Below are 22,419 nucleotides of genomic sequence, written 5' to 3'. Positions count from 1 at the left end.
GAATTAGAAATTGACATTCTTTAAAATTCCTTAAAAATCAAGTTAGTTTAATCTAATATTAAAGTTAATCATGTTTGGAAAAATTATGTCATTTTCTTTAAAATTACGACCCATTACGCTCCAAACGCAAGACAACGGTTGAGAACTACATAACCCACAAGGCTTTGCAACTCACATGTTTCCCGTTGCCCGGCAACGTAGCAACAGACTTTACGGAGCCATATCCAGAAGATAGGACTTTAAATCCATCTGGTGGCATTGTGTATTATCATATTCTAAAGTTTAACTTCCTTCATTTCAAGCTATAAATACCTTTGAATAATAGACTGCCTGTGTGTGTTTCACAGAGCAGGTAACAAACAGGAAATGTTGGGAGAAAACGGAGCTTTTGTTAGTGAACAGACTGAAAGCACACGGACATCTTCACATGAAGGTCAGGCAGCTTAATGCTATTTTCCCCCAAGTTTAATTAATAATTGTTTTTTTAATGTCAGCTATTTTAATTTACTTTATTAACCCGCTTTATTTCAACTTTTAATGAATGAAAACCCATTATTATTAATTATTAATTTATTTCATATTTTAAATTTACATATTTACATTTTAAACTTAAAATGTTGTATTTTTGTTCTAATTTTCTCTTTTTACTTTATTGAGACATTTATTTTGATTTTGAATTTTATTGTACTGTAACGTTCACAAGAACCAGACGGTTGGATCTCAGTTTGTCCATTTATTCGGTAACACAGGCAAACGGGCCCTCGTACAACACTTCACTTCAGCCCCGCACCGTCACACAACAACAAGGGCCCCCCCTCCCCTTCCTGCACACATTAACTCCCTATTTCCTGCAGCACAACCAAACATGTATCTTAAAGAAATAACAACCGTGTGCAGAGATAACCAACATGTCACTGTAAAATAACATTTAACCATCGTTATAGTACATAGCAATTTCCTCATTCTACCTATTTAAGCTTTGTTCTAGGTTGTGTTAAGTAGTTTTGGCTAATGTAGCCCAAACTTTGGGGTAAATAAAGCATGTATTCTCATGAATGTACCAAGTTAAAGCCAATCAGTTTTAGATACTTCGTTGTTATTGTAGTTTGCTGATCATTTTATGTCATGCACCACGTAAAACCCCGTTTCACTAAAACCATTTTACAATACCCGATATCGGTGTTTTACCTTTAGTGTAAAGTTTGCGTTGTGAGGTGGTAGCACTATCACTTTAAAGCAAGAAGGTCCTAGGTTGAATTAGAAAATAAGTTGTGAAGACAGTGTCCTGGAGGAAAGGTCTTGGCTGTAGATTGTTACACTTGGAGTGGGTGTAAAATTGATACATAAATGTGATTAAGCACTAAAAAAAAATCATGTGGCTATCCCTTGTAGTTCCTAAGTTATGAGTGCTAAAATGCTGGAAAAATAAAGTTAATTAAATGGTACAAGTCACCAGTGACTAAAAACTGTTTTCACATCTTTCCTTCCTGGCAGAATGTGATACCAAGCACTCAGCAATGCAGCAGGAGGCTGGGAGCCAATCAAAAAAGCAACTCCCTGCAGACATGTACTACAAATATGAAGAGCTTCACTCCAGACCGTACATCACACCCGATTCTGAAATCCCAGAGAACCTCCTGCATCTCTCGTATCCTTTGCTGAAAATTTTTTTACACCTTCCATTATAAGAATAGTGCACATAGTTTATTTTGAGTAGTTTTTAACTTCAGCTTTTATGTATTCAATTCAATTAAGTTTTATTTATACAGCAGCAAATCACAACAACAGTCGCCTCAAGGCACTTTATATTGTAATGTAAACACCTCACGATTTTATTTAAATATGTTATAAACACTACCTAACTCTATATCGTGCTAATGTTTGCAGCCATTATATGTTTAGCTTGTATTATATAAGTGTATGTGTAAGTATGAATGCTCAGTATAATATACTGTACATTTAAACATGCGTTGTGTATATTGTAAGTAATATGTAGTGTAGACTAAGCAGTAATATTGTTTAATACAGTAGCATTATAGTGCCATTATCTTATGGTATGTGTCATATATTTCTCTGCTAATACTAATGCTTCTAAATTAATAGTATGTATAAACAGTATGGGGGCCAGAGATATTAGTATATTTATACATTATTATAAAAAAGCAGTTGTCATTTTCATGGGACTTTTGCTAAAAAACATTTTTCTATAACACTGATGTGAATTTTAACTTTGATATCCTTAATTAATGATGCAATCAGTCACTCCTTTGGCTATGACTGTGGACGCAGGGCAAACCTGAAGCTGCTGGATGACAGAACTCTGATTTTTATAGCGGGGAACATGCTCGTCCTGCTCGATGTGAACACCAAGGAGCAGAGATACTTGCGCTCCTGCAGTGGAGGGGGAATTGGAGCAATCACGGTAAGGGGAAATTACTCATCATGCAAGGGAACTGTCCCACGGAATCTGCAATCTCTGTGACGGACAGCGGGCACGTTGAGGAGTTAAATAATGCTACTGGGGATTTAAGCATTAGCGGGAAATCTACGGCACAACTATACCGTAACCCCAAATTCTATCGCTTTTCTGCTGTAGTCAGAGGAGCTTGCAAAGAAGTTCTGCTGTAGTTTTATAATTTAACAGTGCGGCTAGCATCAAATGTAAAACTCCAGGATAAATGCCAGCAACCTGGTCGGCTGCTTATGTGGGTTATATCGTAGGCACTCCAAAGATTTCCTGCAGAAGTGTACATTTATGCACCTACAGTTTTCAAGCAGAAATGATTGAGGTACACACAATTAATACCTCAATTGTTTTAATGCAGTATTTACAAGAAGATTTACAATCCCTTATTATAAAATGCATTTGGTCCAGTTGCATAATTAATCACTTGATGACTGCATTTTCTCAGACATGTGTGTGTGTGTGTGTGTGTGTGTGTGTGTGTGTGTGTGTGTGTGTGTGTGTGTGTGTGTGTGTGTGTGTGTGTGTGTGTGGGGTTAAAGGCCCACCCTGGCAAGGAGTACTTTGTTGTAGCAGAGAAGGGAAAACAGCCCAACATCATAGTCTATGGATATCCTTCATTGGGACCTTACCGCATCCTCAGAGGTACATCGGATTCATTTTACAGTTATTATCTTAATGTTATTTGATGCTCTTGATTTAACCTGCATGTCTGTAGGTGGTACTGAGCGGGAGTACAGTTTTGTGGAGTTTAACCACAACGGAAGCATACTGGCCAGTGTGGGGAGTGCACCTGACTACACGCTGACACTGTGGGACTGGAGGCAGGAGGAGGTGATACTGAGCTGCAAGGCCATTTCACAGGAGGTCTATCGAGTCAGCTTTTCCCCATATAACCCAGGAATCCTCACAACGTCTGGATTTGGGCACATCAAGTAAAGTCAGAGTATAGTCCTCTGAAAATGTTGCAAAAACAACTTTGAGTTAGTTTCTTGTTTTATGCAGAGGATATTGTGGTAAACTCTGGGGTCAGAATAACAAAAAATAACTGCAGTCATTTCTGACTGCAGAGTTGAGGTTTTTACCCTTTTGCAATGTCGAATGTTTTTGTTTTCTTTCTCTCTCTCTTAGGTTTTGGAAAATGGCAAACACATTCACAGGTCCTAAATTACAAGGACTTATAGGACATTTTGGGAAAACTGTACCAACTGATATCGAGGGCTACGTGGAACTTCCTGATGGAAAGGTCTGTACTCGAGAGCCAGAGGCTACCTCCAAGAGAACCTCTTAACTTCCCATTAATCCATTTAAATTGAAACTGGCCACACATCATGTAGTGAAGTCTCCAGATAAAAAGCAAGAATTTTACTTTTTTACAACTATAGTATTGATTACATGTGTAAATTAAAGTGAATAGGTGATTTGTTATTAACTGTAGATAAGAGGTAGATTGAATTATACAAGTGCATGAAATAAAGCTCTGTGTGAAAGTATGGTTAAATGTAGCTTTTAGTCTAAAGTCCTTTGAGAGGTCGGTGACACTCAGAAAGAAGTATTTACATACCACTTCATGTTTTAGTCAAGAGTATGGAGCCTCGCAAGGGACATTGGAGCAAAAAAATGAAGATGAACTTTTGCGAGATTGGCTCTGTACAAGAGAATTAATATTTCACCTCATCTTCTCCTTTTAGGTGTTGTCAGGAACAGATTGGGGCAATTTGCTGCTGTGGGATGGGAACACCATCAAGGTGGAGATTTGCCGTAATGATGGCCGGACCTGTCATGCAGGGACGGTCCAGCCGTTTTCCCTAGAAGATGGACAGCTGATGACGATTGGCTCTGATGGTGTTGTCAGGGTAAGATCCTTGCTACACCAATCACAGCATTAAACCATAGAGTCCCCTTATTTTGCCAAAAACAAAAACATTTGACCTGTCAGAGCATGGCCATGTGTCCCCTGGGTGTGAACAGTAGTAACTGCCAGCAGATACTTCTTGTCCTTCAGCTTGTTCCACCACATGCCAAACATGCTTGATCCTGATGGAGGCTACTGCCACAGCAAGTCAATTTTGTACAGCTAAAATTAACAATGAACTTTTTCTGAAGAAGGAAGAAATGATTATTCTTTCGGAAACTATGTTGGGGACTATTGCCCTAGTGGATTAAAATACATTATTTTTAATTATTAGTACTTTATTGGACAAGCATACATTTTTTAATTAAGGGCTAGAGTAGAAATATAGAGGCACTTTCTCTTTCTCTTAAAGAAACTGGAATTTGTGTTGAGCGTGGATTTGAGCAGATGGATTTATTGAGATCATGTCAAGCAGTTATTTAAAAAAAAATGCTGACATTCTCTTTTAAGATAATCTTGGTGCTTACAGTACAACCAATTTTCTGTAATATTTTCACCATGACCATTTTTATCAATACCATTCTTTTTTTCTTTCTAGTTGTAAAATTGTATCAATGTGTGAATAGCAAAAGTAAAATTTTCCCATCAGGTTTGGGACTTTGAGAGGATCAACACAGCTGACAGTAACAGTGACGGCATTAGATTTGAGATGGAGCCCAATAATGAGCTGGTGGTCGGACGCAATGTGTGCCTCTCTTCTGTGGTGAGGAGGAGCTCCCTGCCTCACTCCTTCGTTTGGTTTGCCCAGGTCAGAAAAAAAGCTTTGCACTTGGAAACCATAACACATGATCCACACTCACCTCGGTCCTGATCACTCTCCTGTGTGAACTTGTAGGATTCTAATGGAGCCATCTGGAAACTGGACCTTTCATTCACCAACACAGTAAGTTTCCTGCATCTTTTGTTTCTATGGAGAAGCTATGTAAATGCAGCAATTTGTTTATTGGGGATTTGAATGAACAAGTAACAGTGCAGGCATTTCTAAATGGATGGATTGTAACTGATAAAGACCAAAATGTTATATTCTCCGTTCTTCATAGGAACTTCGTTAAACCATTGTGTGTCATAATACAGTGCGCAGGTTCCGGCCTGTGTAATAAAGTCTTTTGTGTGCAGAGTCCTGATCCAGAGTGCCTGTTTTCGTTCCATGGTGGGATGATTCAAGGCCTGGACGTATCAAAGAAATCCCACCTGATGGCAACAACCACTCTGGACTGTGAGTCCATGTGTGCTTACATACCTGTACCATGCTCTCCTTTTCCATTGATTCAGTGCTAGTGGCCAGTCAACCACTAGCAGTTCTATGCATTTCAAAGAAAAATGCTGTTACACTTAAACTGTCGCCGCACCCCAAAGCTATTGGGCCCAGATTTGGAACCACTTTCATGTCAGTAGATATTAGAAAAATCACCAAAATCACACATGCCTGTTCTCAAGAGCTAATACTATAGATATATAGTTTATATAAATATACTATATATGTGAAAACACATTCAAACTCTGTAAGAGCTGCTATTTTGTCCATGTCATCCAGGCTCTGTCAAAGTTTTTGACTTCCTGGCAAAACGAGAACTGACCACCAGACGCTTTAATCAGGGAGGAACTGCTCTCTGCTGGGCTCCAGCTAAGGTGAGTGTGTCAGTGAAAACAGAATTCTTCTTCCAGTGTGACTCAAAAGGCTCAACAATGGCTCCGGTGTTGGCTTTAAGGTGAGCCAGAGTGGAGGTTTACTGGTGACCGGCTTTGAGAATGGAGTAGTTCGCTTGCTGGAGCTGTACAACCCTCAGAGGCTGCAAACTATCACAGGACAGATCCCCGAAGGAGATGCCGAGCTGCGCCTTAGACAGCCCTTCAAACCACATGATGCTGCTGTTACAGCTGTGGCATATGAACGAAATGGAGAGATCCTGGCCACTGGGGTAAGCGGTTTTCTAGTTTACTACTGTGGAAGCATATAATATGGAGTACCAGTAACAAGGCTTCTTCAGATAGGCTAAATTCATCTGCTACACAAAGCTAGGTTTTGTCAGCATTTATTGGCTTTGGCAAGAAGGAATTTCCACCCATTAAAAGTTCAGCTAGAGCTAAGCTAGCTAGAGGTGAAGTTTGTAAAGTTTCTGTAGACACTTTATCAGTCTAAGGTTAGTTTTGGTGTTTGTTGTATCTTTCTGATATCTCTTCTTATTCTGATCTTTCTCCTCAGAGTGCTGACTGCACTGTGTTCTTCTTCACTGTTGGAGAGAACTACAACCCCATCGGTTTTATCCACGTCCCTGGGCTGGTAAAGGCGCTGGAGTGGTCACCGCATTCTCACGTAAGCTCATTGTTTAATCATTGCTGCTGTGAATGTGAAGGGTCTCTGTGATAGATTTGCATAACGTTGTTTTTTGTACGTTTTTATACAGAACGATAACAATCTGGTCATCCTGTGTCAGAGCGGTCATGTGGTTGAGGTGCACAGTCCTGATCTGGCAACTCAGAAACCAACCAACACCTTTCATCTGTCAGAGCTGCCCAGAAGATCCTTCAAGTTTAAAAGCATCAAGTCTCGAATCAAGGTCTGAAAGTGGTCTTTCTTGACTTTAGTCTGTTTGAATAAATAAATTCATTTTCGTCAGCACCGCTAAGGTAAAGAAAGATCAACCTTCACTTCTGCGAGTGTTCATATTTTGGCAGTACAGCTCTGTGCTGGGTGGTGAGAGGTGAAACGTCTTTAGGCAACTTAAAGTCCAGATGCTCCAAGTCAGCAATAGCTGAGCTGTGACAGAAGTGGTTTGTGAAGAGGCTTGCAGGTTCACAGTAACCGTGAGCAGGTTAACCAGCTATAAAATCTTAAGTATGTAAGTTTTACTACTTGGATGTGTAACCACTAACTTTATCTACCAGTACTGTGGCTAAGGTTAATTGTGCGGCCTTTTTGAATTATCGCTGTTCTTAACTTTTATGGCTCCATTAACTGTGTTTTTGTACTCGGTGTTTCTTTATTTCCTGCCTTTTTACTCTGTTTAAAAGAACTGCTGCTTGAATATGAATGGAAACGTCATTTCAGATCAGATGTTTTGCATTTTAAATTCTGTGTTTCAGAGAGAGGAGGATTTTGCAAGAAATAAAGCTATAAAGGAGGAGAAGAAGAAAGCGAAAGAAGAACGGTTAAAAGATACAAAGAAGCTGGATGTAGAGCAAGAAGAAGAAAAAGAGGAGAAGGAAGAATTACCTCCTATCTATATCCCTGATCCACCAAGTCCTCTCTGCTGTGGCTTCTATTCACAGCCTGGACACTTCTGGCTCTCCATGGTATGCATACAAACACAAACACACACACCCATAATATGTCTGTTTCTTAGAGTCATACAGGAATATGATACCAAGTTCCTTCACCCACAAAAGTAGAAAATAAACTAGAGTACAACCTGCATTTGCTGTCAGTGAGTAAAAACATGTAAAATTCACAGTTAAAAAGGGTGAGGTACCAAATCTTTTTTGATAGCTATCAAATCTGTTCAAAAAACAAACCATTGTGCAATATCAGATATAGTCCAAAAACAAGAAGACTAGAAAACTCATCTCCACTTTCAAATATATTGTACACTCTGAGAGTCTTTAGTGCAGAGGTTCCCAAACTTTTTTTGCTGGGCCCCCCTTTGTTTTACAATTCACATCCCCCCCCCTTCCACACGCACGCACACGCACGCACAAACACATCCTCCAACCACACACACCCGTATTTTGCTCCATTGCGGTTTATTTCACACATCAAACATTTAGTAAGCAATTAAGCAAATACAAGTAATCTGCAATAAATGACAGGTAGTAAGAAAATAAACTACTAACTCTTTTACGTTATATCTGCACCTACACGGGTATTTTTGAAAACTCAGCTGTTTCGTCCACACATAAACGGCGTTTGGAATCACAGAAAACGGAGATTTTTTAAAACTCATTTTTTGCGTTTACGTGCGGACGAGGAATACAGAGTTCGTCACGCAACGTCAAAGGTATGTGCCTTTTTCACGTCACGCTGTGCGCCACGTTATTGTTTACATGAGATGAATTGCAGAATGGCAGATAGAGACAAAATACTGTTAATCTGACTATCTGCAGGTTTTACACGCTTACATTTACACGCAGTTACTGTCCCTCCATTTACAAAGGCAGAGGCGTCACGGTGTAATTATTTTACATGTAGTTGTTTTTTTCTTGTGTAATAATATTCAACATTGCTATCAATACATTTTTCAAAAAATGCCTCTCTGTGCAAAATGGGTTTAAAAACATAAACAACTGTAGGATACTGTTTGTCCGTGATTTGGAGAGCTCAGCTGTGCTGACGAAGGGAAAATCAATTATGCAGGGGAGACCTACCTTGGCATTTGTGCAGGTGAAACCAAAGGGAAGATTTGTTTCACCATATTTTCTAGTCTTTGGCTTAGAATGAAGTTGGTTTGGAAACATATACTGTTAAAAAAACATCTTAAAAGAACGGTAATATTCCGGCAGCTGGGGCGCCAAAATACGACCGTAAAATAACAGAAAATAACTGTCCCATAAAAATACGGTTATTTTCAGTAATGAAAATAGAGTTTGTTGCGCTAATTTTACATGGGATTCTGCCTTTTCCAAGTGCTTTTAGACATTAAATTAGGAACATTTTAACGTGATCAAACAATGAAATTACCTATAAACAAGGTCAATGAATGTGGCAATATGAATCATAATACGTAAATGTACAGAAATATACAGTTAACAGTTGGTTTAAATAATAATGGATTGCATGCCCTGGGACAGACTGACAGAGGCGAGGCTGCCATATCGCACCATCGGCCCCTCTGGTCATCACCAGTAGGTGAAGAGTCTTGACCATGGACACAATACCGAGAGTGTCCGAGCCGGTGCTCGAACCGGCAACCTTCTGATCACAAAGTGAACTGCCAACTTTTGAGCCACAATCGCCCTAAATAGCAATAATAATAATACTTATGTGATGTAACACAAGCTTATAGGAATCATGTTATATACTTTTCCATAGCATTACATTTGAATTCAACAGTTCAATCTTTCAAATAACAGACAGATATTTGTGAAATCATGATACATTTGTGAATGTATTTTTACAATCTAAATATGCATATGTACAAGAAAATATATTTACAAAACAAGTAAATTGTGTTTTACTATATTTACAGTGATGTTATGTTATTTTACCTTTGACATGTAAAATCACAGTCTACTTATGTAAATTTAATGATATTCTAGAAAGACAATACAAACTGTAAAATACACAGTAAGATACTTTGACATTACTATTTTTTGGAACAGTGTATTCAGCAATGCTTCATCTCCCGCTTTGCGTTTGTGTGGGCGCCCAGTACTAGCAGCGTCCAAGCCTTGTTTTTTTTGTTTTTTTTGTTTCCCTTTTCATATCGCCCCCCCCCCCCCCCCCCCCCCCGCCCCTGCAATGGCGGGCCCCACACTTTGGGAAGGTCTGCTTTAGTGTAATTGAATGCAATGGCCACACATTACAGTCACATTCATCAACAAGGAGTTAATGATATCTGTTTAGCTCTGGAAGTTGATGAGATATAGGTAAATATCCTGAAGTGTGATTTTTTTTTCTTCACGACTAACTGTTTTCTGTCTCTCTGAACCCTGTAGGGAGGCTTTGACTCAGGCTTCTTATATCACTGTAAGTTCTCTGAGAATCAAGACGAGGATCCTGAGCAGCGGCAGGATGAACCATTCAGCTTTCTGCCTGTACATAACGCAGAGGATGACCCCATCTGTTCCATCACCTTCAGGTAGCCTGAGGACAGACGAGCTTTTCTAAACTTTTGTGCAGCTGTTTACACTTTACATGTTTTGAATGAAAAGGGTGGTGATTGAAGTGCAATTCCTGGTGCTTTGCAGCTCCAACAGACAGCTGCTTCTCTGCGGCATGAACTCGGGCTCCATCAGGATTTATCCCCTGCAGCCTGGTGATCACAGCCTCACCTCCATGCAGGCATACTGGACTCTCAGCGTCCACGACAACCAGTATGGACACCTGCGACACATCCGCTGTAGCCACGACGACCTGTTTGTGCTGACAGCGGGAGATGACGGGAACATCTTCTCCTTCAGTCTGCTTCCTCCGGAGGAGATGCAGCAAAGCCTACAGAGAAAGAGAGCCAAGATTCCTTCACCCAAGGTCGGTCACATTTTGATGGCGCATTGTCTTTAAACCAGTTATATAATAATCAGCTTGAGTTTGTAAGGGACTAAAATTGAGCTAGTTCATAAGTTTAAGTTTAAAGGGGCACTTTATAGGCCTAAATGCTGAACTCGTGGTCACGTGTTCCCAAGTAAAACAGTTCAGTAGAAGACAGACACCCCCCCCCCCCCCCCCCCCCAAAAAAAAAATTAAAGAAATGTTTAATAAAATTGTTTTATATGTGTGAGGTTGTATCAATATCATCTTTTTTGCATGGTTTAGATAACTCTTGGGAATGAGACTGAGGATATTGAAGATCCAGCAGCCTACAGGTGAGAATAAATAGCAAGTTTAGTTATAATTTTGTATCAATTAATAATTTCTTCCTCTGTATATCTACCATTTTCTCTTTTTGGGACTCTCATAAACTGTATATACAGGTGAAACTCAAAAACTTGAATATCGTGCAAAAGTTCATTTATTTCAGTAATTCAACTCAAAAGGTAAAACTAATATATGATATAGACTCATGACTTACAGCTTACCCCAAATTCAAAATCTCAGAAAATTAGAATATTGTGAAAAGGTTCAATATTTTAGGCTCAAAGTGTCACACTGTAATAAGCTAATTATTCCAAAACACCTGCATGAGGTTCCTGAGCCTTTACATGCTCTCTCAGTCTGGTTCAGTAGGAATCACAATCATGGGGAAGACTGCTGACCTGACAGTTGTGCATAAAACCATCATTGTCAGCCTCCATAAGGAGGGAAAGCCTCAAAAGGTAATTGCAGAAGAAGTTGAATGCTCCCAAAGTGCTGTATCAAAGCACATTAATAGAAAGTTATGTGGAAGGGAAAGGTGTGGAAGAAAAAGGGCTAAATGAAAAAAAGAACTGGTCTGTTGCTCAGTGGTCGAAGATCCTCTTTTCTAGTGAGAGCAAATGTTGCATCTCATTTGGAAACCAAGTTCCCAGAGTCTGGAGGAAGAATGGAGAGGCACACAATCTAAGATGCTTGAAGTCCAGTGTGAAGTTTCCACAGTCTGTGTTGATTTGGGGAGCCATGTCATGCTGGTGTTGGTCTACTATGCTTTATTAAGTCCAGAGTCAACGCAGCCATCTACCAGGACATTTTGGAGCACTCCATGCTTCCTTCCGCAGACAAGCTTTATGGAAATGCTGACTTTGTTTTCCAACTGGACTTGGGACCTGCCAACACTACCAAAAGTACCCAAAACCTGCTTCAATGACCATGGGATTACTGTGCTTGAGTGGCCAGCAAACTCACCTGACCTGAACCCCATAGAGAATTTATGGGGCATTGCCAAGAGAAAGATGAGTGACACGAGACCGAACAATGCAGAAGAGCTGAAGGCCGCTATTGAAGCAATTATAAAAAATAAAGGTTTCAAATATCTTGCTTTTCATGTAATGAGTCTATATCATATATTAGTTTGACCTTTTAAGTTGAATCAGTGAAATAAATGAACTTTGCATGATATTCAAATTCAGCTTCACCTGTATATGATGGACATAGCTCACCCGATCTGAAACATGAAGATACCTTAATCCTGCATTATTTCTAATGGCCAGTAGAAGGACACTCCTGTTTCACAAAGACATAGAACGAAAATAACCTTACAACCAACACATCTGTGACCTAAGTAAACATTTTCCTGATGAGTTAATGGTCTCAGTCACTACTTTTAAGTCTTATTAATGCATTATGTTTATTTTGGACATCAGAGTTACACATACTTTACAGGGTTGACAAGTAGGCAGAATATGAGCGTGCAGGGTTCCTCGGATTCATAGCTCGTGACATCATGTTATAAACTGCCAAAGTGGGGGTGTTGAAAGCTTGACTCTTCACAATGAAACTTTGCTGTGGCTCATGAAAAGTATCAAGTTTTCTCTCTTCTAACTTTCTAATGTCTCCTTGTTCCAGCTTAGAGATGGCTAAGCAAAAGCTGCAAAATGACCAACTGCAAAAGGAGGCTGAGCTAAAGGTTTCTGAAAAGCAGAAGAACCTGAGTGAACTCCAGAAGAAATTTAAGAAAGTGCTGAATGACAACCAGAATCTGTCGGAGCACATTCGCCTGAAACCTGAGGTACAAATGCAAATCTGGGATGTGTATGTGTGCACTATCCCTGAGTTGGGAAATTCAGCTGCGTTGCCACTGAAACTGAGATTCAATGAGATGTGAAAAATAATCTGATCTGGAATGTTTTATTAAGGGATAGACACAGTAGATTGTTGTTAGATGTATGTGTTGTTGTGTGTCTGTAGGAGCTGCAGCTGGACCAGCGATGTTACAAACAGGCAGAGAGGCTGAAGGCCCAGCGCGTGATGGAGGTCAGGAAGCAGCTAGCCTGGGAGCAGGAGCGCTGCAGCACAGCACTCAAAAAACTACAGGACTGGTACATGCAAGTTTTTATTCTACAACTATTTATATTATTCACAAATCAAAAAAATAGTAATTTGTCTTAAAAAGAGCCTTTTTGGTGTGAAACAAAGTGTTAGCTCCTCTCCTTCTAAGGTTAGCGTCCCTTTCAGCCAGCTTTGTTCTGATTCTGACTGCCTGCCCCTCAAACAGAAAGCTTGAACAGCTGGTGGGACAAAGCTGTGTTCCTGACTTGACCACTGACCTGCACAGACTACATTACTTGAAACTTTGGCCAAGTGAAATATGAGCGTGCATCTTTAGAATAGTGTATGTAGCCAAATGACAAACACCTATGCTTGATGTCAGGTTCAGGGACTCTCTTGGTGGAAAAATGGTCACTGTGGTTGCCATCCAGACCAGCCACAGAGTCTCCACTTACCATTTACCGGAGCCTGCCGAGCTTTCAGCTCAGGTCAGGCATCGGAGCACAACCAGAGAGCCTGTTGGACACAGAGATGCTGCACTAGATTGTAGGAAAGTCAGAGCAGAGACTGCAAAAGGCAGCACCAAAATTGACGGTAAGAAAGTGATTGTGTCTTTGTTTTACACATCAAAGATATATCTTGACCTGCATTGTCACCTATGTGCATTCAGAGGAGGAGGTGTTATGCCACCCAGTGATTCGTACAGCCAAGATCAAGCTGGGAGATCGTCAGGAAGAGAGACTTCGAAAGGCTGCAGAGAAAGCTGAGCAAGCTCGAGCCAAAATAGAAAAGAAGAAGCAGGAATGGGCACAAATGTGAGTGACTCTGCAGTGTCAGGTTAACCCACTAAGGAGTAGCTGGAGCTTAAATGATTACTATGATGCTGGTTCAAAAATGTATTTGGATTTTTGGTGTCTCAGTTACGCAGAGAAACCAAGTGAGGACTATGAAGATCCGAAGGACGTGGAAGCCATCCGTGAAGCCAAAGAGAACATCGGGGACTACATCGGGGTGAAACACCGGAGGGTGAACGCTGAGATGAAGAGAGAAGAACTGATTTCCTTGGAGGAAAATGTACAAACTCACACTAATACCCAGATGTTCACATCTGCTTTAAATATACTTTGTGCTATCTATTTCACACCTACGTGCAGGCATATAATTATGGTCCTTAAATGTCATTATTAAATTATCTGGATAATCTAATGACTCACTCCATCATCACTAGATGCATGAAAAGCAGAGTGAGCTGAACAGACGGATCGTGGCATTGCGGGACTCCAAACTTCGTCTGGTGTCTTGGTTGCGTGCTCAGGCTCAGCGGCTGCAGAAGGTCCAGCAGCGCCTGGCGGTTCATCTCCGCCGGCCTCCACCCATCCTGCCCAACATGTTAACAGAGGAAGTGCCAGAGGAGAAGCTGTGGTACAGCCACTCCACCTTGGAGCGATACCGGTCACTGAGGGAGCAGAGGTACAGAGGATGGCTGTTCTCTGAAAACCAAAACTTTAAATGGTTTCAGTTGGTTTGCTTGACATTGTTGCTACAATGACATGAAAAACATTAGAAAACAAAAACTGTAGATTTTTTATGTTTTGTTTTTAAAAAGGTTTAGGGATTTGGAGCAGGAGGGAGCAGCGAGTTTGTTGGAGCAGCTGGAGAAAGAAATGGAGGAGGATAAAAAGGAAGAAGAGCAGAGGAGAGATGTAGAAGAAACTCCCAGATTGTCTGTTTCATCTGTAACCAGAGAAGAAGAGGAGACACCAGTGGACGAAGGATCTGAACTGAGCGAGCTGGAGGAGGAGCTTCAGAAGGAGGAGGAGATCAGACTGCTGCATGAGCAGAACACTCTGCTGGAGGAGGTCATTGTCATTAATTTGATTTTTAACTGAATAACTAGTTGGAATGTCTTCTGGATAATAACTGATGTGGGGATGGATTTTATCCTCAGATGGAGACTGCGGTTTGTCAGTTTGACGCGGAGCTGCTGCTGCTGTGTCGACAGAAGCTGCATCTGGACTGGCGGCTGAAGCTGGCTGACCTCCGCCTGGTGACGCTCTTTCAGGAGATGCTGCTCCTCAAACAATTTCAGAGGAGAGAGGGAGGCTTACATGAGAAGCTCAACACCTGCATTATGGAGGAGAACAGCATCACAGTAGGTGGATTGAATTAGCCTGGAGTTGGTGTTTTTATTTAATAATACGCTATAGTAATCTGCTTAAAAGGATATAGCAGCGTTCTTATGTTTTAGCTCACCTATGCGCATCCACATGCATCGTTATTTTGAATGGACAGTTTAGGGATAAAACAGAGTGGCTCATTTGGTGACGAGCAGAGGAGAGATGTTGGGCTTATTGAAAGGTAGATGTTAAAGATGGAGAAAGAGAAAGAGGAGGTTTTTAGTGTCAGAGGGCATGCAGGTGACTGTCATAACAGGAAGACGTGGAAGCAAGTGGTTTGTTTGTTTAGGGTCGGCACAATTGTCAGCTTTTAAAAAGCTTGTCACTTGCATTCATCAGTAGTTGTTGTACTCTTGATGCTTCTGGTGGCTTCATACATTGCTATTTTACAGTGACATTCCTTATTTTATTTGTTCTGCTGCTAAATGTGCTTTAAAATAACACTGACTTACTTTAAATTGATAAAAAAAAAGACTTGAAAACAGACCTGAAGCATGAAGATTTTATCAGATATGTGACTCAAATTTACAATTCATTTTTTCCACACATAACTACAATAACTGTGTAGTGTTTGCTGCCAAACACTGGTGGCCTGGAAATCATTATTTGCCAAAAAACTGTGTAAGCACAACACTGGACCTGCAGTTATTGTAGTCCTCACACTTCCTTCCTCTGATCACTCACAGTCAAAGCTGGGAGAGTGCAATGAACAGCTGGAGATGAAGAGGAGAGACATAGCCAAGCTGCAGGAGAGGGAGAAGGCTCTGACCGCTGCCTTCCAGGCTTCGCTCGGGGAAAACAATAAGTATGAAGAGTTTCTGACCAAAGTCTTCAAGAAGAAGATCAAACGTGTGAAGAAGAAGGAGCAGACGGGAAATGAAGGTGAGGGAAAGTAACACAGTGTGTGTAACGATGTGTGCATCAGTACTTTATGATCACAGTGTGTGTTTGTAGAAGAAGAGGACAGTGATGGAGACAGTGATGGAGACTCTGAAGAAGACGATGACTGGGATGATGATTATGACAGTGAAGAAGGAGGAGCTGCTGTGAATGACAGTATTTGCCCTGAAGGTCAGTAAAGTGGTGAAAAACATTCATCTCCTTTAATTTTTTAACAGTGAAAACTTTTCTGTTGTTCCAGCAGGAGCACAGAAACGTTTCAGTACTTTGAAATGCACCATTAAAGACAGATTTCAGGTCATTTCATTTTTCAGCCTGAAAACAGGTCTCTTTAATTTGACTTTAAGCATAAGTCTGTGTTTGTGTGTCTCAGGCTGTGAACCTGAGCTGTTTGAGAACACACTGCAGCTGCGTGAACGTCGACTGGACCTGGAGGAACTGTTAACAGAGGAGAAAAAGAGCGCTGAAGCTCTGAAGAAGGAGAGCGACAGCCTCGCAAAAAAGGTCAAACTCATCGGTTTTCATCACTGTTGTGCTTTCTGTACCTTGCTCTTGTTATCACTCGTGTGTTTTGCACTCATGTTATTGTGCTTGTGTTTTTGCGTGGATTTGATCTGCTCTGCAGGAGAAATCGGTGAAGAGCAGCCGGGCTGCACTGGAAGACGACTTGGATTTAATCAACAGGGAGAAACTGCAGAAAATCAGTGAACTGGATGTTGTGGTTCCTCTGAGATTGCACCAGGTAAATGGGATGTCATGCTGGATATTCTCTGGTGACAAAACTGCTTCAAGCAAGTCATAACAACACATAACAGATGATTGTCTGCCTGCTGTCAAAAATACTTATAGTGAGAAAGTACAACCAGCTCAGTCTGTACAAAAACAATTGATTAGTCCATTTCACCAAATATCCAAGCTTTTACAAAATCTATACAAATCCTGCCTTTTTTTTTTTAATTAAAAAATTAAATGTATGTTAATTAAAAATACACTTTAGAAATTATAAATTTTAAAAGAATATTGCAGGAAATAAAAGGTTTTTCTCAGAATAGGCATTTGGACCGTGGCGATCACACAATATCCACAAATTTTAATAGCCATTAAAAAAACATTCTGTGTACATGTTTTTTTTTTGTCCTCGTAGAGATGTTTAAGTCTTTAAATAAAGTGAATAAAACAAAAATTCAAATGAAGAAACGAAGTAGAAGAACACTCTTTTGCATGCGTGATTTTATTGATCTTTATTGATCCAAAGCCAAACAGGATTAAAACAAAACATTTTCATGGATTTTACAGATTTTTATTATGAATATTGACCATAATAGACTTCCATGCAATACTTTGTGATGTTTTATTTAAAAGAAATGGTTACAGTGCAGTTTAGTCTATATTACAGAAGTTCTTGAACTTTTTCTTTTTGTTTTCTCCTTCCTTCCACTTTCACCCTGCGTCTTCCAGATTGAGTATGTTGTTAATGGCTCAGTGCCGTCAGATCTGAATGAGGCGTTGGTGCTGGACAAGAGTGAGCTGGACAGGCTGAAGGGGCGCATCCAGCAGCTGCAGGGGGAAAAGCTTCATCAGAAAGATCTGCACCGTCAAGCTCGCCAGCAGCACACCAAGCTCATCCACGACCGCAGAAACATGGCTGCCACGATCCAGAGTAAGAGTCTCTGACATGGAAGAGCTGAAGTGTAAAGATATACGAGAAGTTCACAGGTCACATGTAGACATTAGCTTTAAAAGAAAACACACATGCAGATGAAAACAAATCCAGATTTGTGTTGCAGGATTTGCCACATGGCTTCAAGAAAATATTCCTGTGACTTTCTTCATGCGTAGATTTGATCATGTGTTTGTTAATCTGTGCTGTTGGGTGCCTGCTTGTATCTTGGTGCAGCATTGGACCAGCAATGCAACGAGTTGATGAGAACAAAGTTTGGGAGGCTTGTGGATTTGGAAGCTTTGCAGATGCTATCGGGGAACAGGAGGCTGGAGGAGCTGAAGCAGGAAAAGCTCCTCAAAGAAGCCGCATACGCCAAGGAGATCAGACAGTGGGATGTATGCTTATCTGTGTGTGTGCGAGATGTCTACATCTGTGCTGTTTTGATCATTTGCAAAATGAACATTTTAAAACCACTTCGGGTTACATTTTTTTTAAATCTTCTACTTGGGGGGTGTGTGTGTTCAGGCTAAGGTAGAAGAGGCACGTCAAGCTGTGATGGAGGTGACCACGTGTAATACGGAGCATCTCCGCAGTGCAACGAGTCTGAATGAACAGAAGAAGGAGCTACAGCTTAAACTCAGCACCAGCCAAAAGAAAATGGTAAACAATGTGCAAGGCTGATGAGCCTGGGATCCACGGTGTCACACACACATATATAAACAAATAATGCAGTTTATTTTAATAGTGTCGTTTAACATAAATACTTTTAATATGTTAATATTTCATTTTTGTTCCGGATAAAAAGTGAATCCCGCTATAATTATGCAATTCTGCTTTTCTCATTCAGATCCAGAGACTTATACAAAATATACAAAATATTTGTTGCTATCATGTGTTACTTTGCCCATATACTCTATAATCTATATATGTGTGAATGTATCCAGGGCAGACAACAGTTCCAGGACTACAGGAGACGCACAGACCAGGAGGCTATCCAGAATCTCCAAGACTTGGTGATAAAGCAGTCTCAGCAAGCTGAAGCCCTCAGGAGAGAGATCCACCTCCTGTCGTGCAAAGGGGGTCACATGTTGCCCCCTGATCAGACCAGACTGCCACCACTTTCCCCCTTGCGCACCCCCATAGGCAGCATCAACACTGGAAAATAAAGAATGTCCACATAGTGCAGCTGAACAGAGTACGAAATATACATGTACCCATTTATATCATGAACACTTTGCACACCAATAAGGCTTAATAATCATGGAGTGTTGCTTTTCAGTGACCCTCATCACCTTTTCTCTTCTGCTCTTCTGCTATTAACACACCTAAAGAAACATTAAACGAATAAGCACCCAGTACAGGGACACTTATTTAATGAGATATGATTAGAAACATAAATGAAGTTATGAAATATGTAGTATTTCTGTATTTTGACCCCACAAATTACAACACCACAACCAGATGAATAGAATCAACTTTTTGGGACTTCCTTACCTGCATGTTTGAGCATGCATCGAAACTTCCCACAAATTACTGTAATTAGTCAAAGAAATGATCATAGAAGCATAACAAACATCATCATGATTAGTGTAGCTTCTATCCACTCGCACCAGCTGTTAAATAACTCCAGTCTATTTGAGGTCAGACAGCTTAGCAGTGGATCCCATATCTAGTCCGAGTCCGGCACAGAGGGGCTGAGTGAATGTGGTCTGGACTCTGTGGAGGAGAGTCATGGTGCCAGAGACTCTGTAGAAGGACAGAATGCCTGCTCTGTGATCCAGGTACACTCCTACTCTGGACGGCCGGCAGACTGAAATGGGAGTCTTTCTTTTGTTATGTTTGAAAAAGCATCTTTGGTCAACACATTGCAAAGCCCAGGATTTGTCATTGTGTCCGAATTCACTTTCTTCTTGCTGCTTCCTGCTGATATCCCGGTATGTGACTGCCACTGTAACCCCTCCGCCGCTCCACTCCACCTCCCAGTAACAACGTCCAGTCAGAGTCTCTCTGCTCAGCACCTGAAACCTGTTAGTGAAAGCATGTGATTCTGGTTTGTTGGCATATAAATCCACTGCCAGTTGCACTGCCGCTAGCAAAGTGGGCATTCCTGTTACTTTCCTGTTCCCTTCGGACAATATCAATAATGAGTTTGCCGTGCTCTGATCCAGTGTGAGCTGACAGGAATACTGTAAGAATGTAGCTCTTGTTTTGGGATCTGGTTGTGGCAGTAAAACATCCACTTCACTCACTGTCTGTGAGATGTTGGTATAAACATCACTAAACATTTCCTGCATTTTATCCCTGGCTTTTGCCACAGCTGCTGTCACATCCTTAAAGTAGCGCAGAGGACGGATGTTGATGCTCGGTGAATCTGTCCATTCGCTGATGTGTGACAGTGAGGTGTAAGTGCAGAGAAACTGTGTGTGGTCCTCCGTATGGAAAAGCTGCTCCAGCTCAGTGTTTCTCCTCCTCAGCTCAGAGATCTCCTGCTGCAGCTTCTCCTGAAGCTCTTTAACCCGACTGACCTCAGTTTTTTGCTGAAGTCTGATCTGCTGGGTCACATCAGATCTTCTTTTCTCAATTGTTTTAATCAGTTCAGTGAAAATCGTCTCACTGCACCTCACAGCTTTATCAGCAGAGTGATTAATGGCCTCCACCTCCTGCTGAAACACTCTCTTGGCTTCCTCTCTCTCCTGGAGTCTCTGCTGGAGTTTTTCATGACTTGCCCCGAGTGCTTTCTGCCTCTCTTTCCTTTCTGCTTCAGCGGAGACAGTGCAGTGACCTTTATGCTCATCCATGGAGCACAGATAACAAATGCACTGTTGATCAGTGCGGCAGAATATCTTCATCACCTCATTGTGGCGAGGGCAGATAATCCTCATCTGGGAGGGGTCCACCAGCTTGTGTTTTTTGAAGGCAGGAGATTCATAGTGAGGCTGGAGGTGCTGCTCACAGTAAAAGACCAGACACTGCAGACAGGACTTGACAGCTTTCATTTTTTCCCCAATGCAAAAATCACAGGCCACATCTTCAGATCCAGCATCGCAGTGATCAGCAGGAGGAGCTTGGAGTCCGCTTTTCTTCAGCTCCTCCACTAATTCTGCCAACATGGTGTTTTTCACCAGAGCAGGTCTTGGTATGAAGGCCTGTCTGCACTGAGGGCAGCAGGGGATCTCCCTCAGATCACCTCTATCCCAGCAGCATTTGATGCAGTTCATGCAGTAGTTGTGTCCGCAGGGAATAGTCACAGGATCTTTCAGTAGATCCAAACAGATCGAACAGCAGAGTTTGTCCTGGTCGAGCTGAATTCCTTGCTGCGCCATTTTACCTCAGAGAGAGTGCGTGTGTGAGAGTTTCACTTCCTGCCACCCGATCCAAACCAAAACTCAGTTCCTTTTTCTTGCTTTGCTATCTTGTCAGTTGTCTGCACTCTGGCATATATTTGGAAGGATCAGAAAACAGGAAGTTATGTTGATCAAAGGGCAAACAGGAAGAAGGGGGAGGGTATTTTATGGTTCAGATAATTCCAGGAAGAGGAGTGGTTTCACGAAACAGGGTGTGTTTTTATGTCCTGAGTGTTAGAAATAGAAAAGAGTAAGTGTGATATAAAAATGCCTGCAGACAAAACAAAGCAGAACCAAACCAGTGAAACCAATCATCACTGGTTTGGCTGTAGTGTTGATCCATGGGTCTGTAGATCTGTTTTCATTGAACAGTTTGTGGCCTAAATTGATTCATGAAATACTAAACATGATGATGTACCAATTCAGTGTAATGTAAATCATGTTTGATATGTAATATGGGTATCGTGTTTTTTCCTCTTGTAATCAATGAAGCAGTTTATGGGAAAGTGCTCTGGTGCTCTTAACACATTCTTTATTTTATTTTATTTTTTTAAAGCTTATGTTTGTAATAATAGAAGTAAAAATGATTTTAAAAAAATCAGTCACTTGGTACACTTGGTCTGCTGCTTGTTAGTGCAAATGTCTAATCAGCCATTCATATTGCAGCAACTTGATGCATTTAGATAGGTAGATATGATCAAGACAGCCTGCTGAAGTTCAAACAGCATCAGAACGAGGAATGTGATGAAACCCCAAAAAGTTGATTCTGTTCATCTGGACGTAGCGTTTTCAGGTGGATAAACGTTTCAGCTCTCCCACTGAAAATGCAACGTCCAAATGAACAGAATCAACTTTTTGGGGTTTACTGACCTGGATGATTAAGCATGCATCAAGAATGTGATGAAAGTGACCTTGACCGTGGTGTGGTTATCGGTGCGAGACAGGCTGGTATTTCAGAAACTGGCAATCTATCAGGTCGATAAGCAGCAGAAGAACAAACCAGGTGCCATTCCTGTGAGCTAAAAATACAAAAGTGAGGCTTCAGTTCACACTGATTCACCAAAACTGCACAATAGAAGATTGGTGAAGTGCTGCCGGATCTGAAGAGTCTCAGTTTCTGCAACATTCGGAGGGTAGGGTCAGAATTCGGTGTAAACAACATATGGCCAGCAGATCTGTATGATCTTAGCAAAATCCCTGAGGAATGTTTCCAGCAGGCCGTTGAATCTATTTCATTCAACTGGGTACTAGGTGATTTTTTTTTAGGCCCAAGCATCCCTCACTAATATGATGCTGAATCAACAAATGTGGAAGTGAAGTCAGAATCAAAATCAATCAGATGTCAGGTGGTCTTGAGATGTTTTCTTGAAGCAAATCCAACCAGGATGTAAGGTGATCA

At 41.1% G+C, this 22,419-nt stretch overlaps 2 protein-coding genes across 2 annotated transcripts; one reads left to right on the top strand and one right to left on the bottom strand.

The window, feature by feature from the left end:
- The first annotated feature begins 176 nt into the window (after nucleotides 1-176).
- Nucleotides 177-18,861, top strand: cfap44 (cilia and flagella associated protein 44). The gene is made up of 34 exons (XM_085463129.1): nucleotides 177-433; nucleotides 1,495-1,648; nucleotides 2,260-2,422; nucleotides 3,007-3,109; nucleotides 3,183-3,399; nucleotides 3,596-3,710; nucleotides 4,156-4,320; nucleotides 4,969-5,127; nucleotides 5,215-5,262; nucleotides 5,496-5,595; nucleotides 5,914-6,008; nucleotides 6,089-6,298; nucleotides 6,583-6,693; nucleotides 6,785-6,937; nucleotides 7,464-7,673; nucleotides 10,032-10,174; nucleotides 10,284-10,563; nucleotides 10,849-10,898; nucleotides 12,514-12,676; nucleotides 12,856-12,986; nucleotides 13,319-13,530; nucleotides 13,607-13,751; nucleotides 13,857-14,010; nucleotides 14,165-14,406; nucleotides 14,543-14,795; nucleotides 14,885-15,088; nucleotides 15,800-15,995; nucleotides 16,068-16,184; nucleotides 16,387-16,517; nucleotides 16,639-16,755; nucleotides 17,472-17,673; nucleotides 17,911-18,071; nucleotides 18,202-18,336; nucleotides 18,621-18,861. Exons 1-34 carry the CDS (start codon nucleotides 367-369, stop codon nucleotides 18,840-18,842), a joined length of 5,328 nt encoding a protein of 1,775 aa, XP_085319255.1. The 5' UTR covers nucleotides 177-366; the 3' UTR covers nucleotides 18,843-18,861.
- Nucleotides 17,575-21,151, bottom strand: LOC146705467 (tripartite motif-containing protein 16-like). Its single transcript, XM_085463136.1, has one exon. The coding sequence runs from the start codon at nucleotides 20,997-20,999 to the stop codon at nucleotides 19,308-19,310; it is 1,692 nt and encodes a 563-aa protein (XP_085319262.1). The 5' UTR covers nucleotides 21,000-21,151; the 3' UTR covers nucleotides 17,575-19,307.
- Nucleotides 21,152-22,419: the final 1,268 nt, after the last annotated feature.

The sequence above is a fragment of the Copadichromis virginalis genome, linkage group LG7, assembly GCF_057382275.1.
Source record: "Copadichromis virginalis isolate Kocher_CV1m ecotype Utaka linkage group LG7, C_Virginalis_male_GT1.1, whole genome shotgun sequence".
NCBI lineage: Eukaryota > Metazoa > Chordata > Actinopteri > Cichliformes > Cichlidae > Copadichromis > Copadichromis virginalis.
The sequence above is the reverse complement of the archived record's forward strand: the minus strand, read 5'-3'. Positions and strand labels throughout refer to the sequence as shown.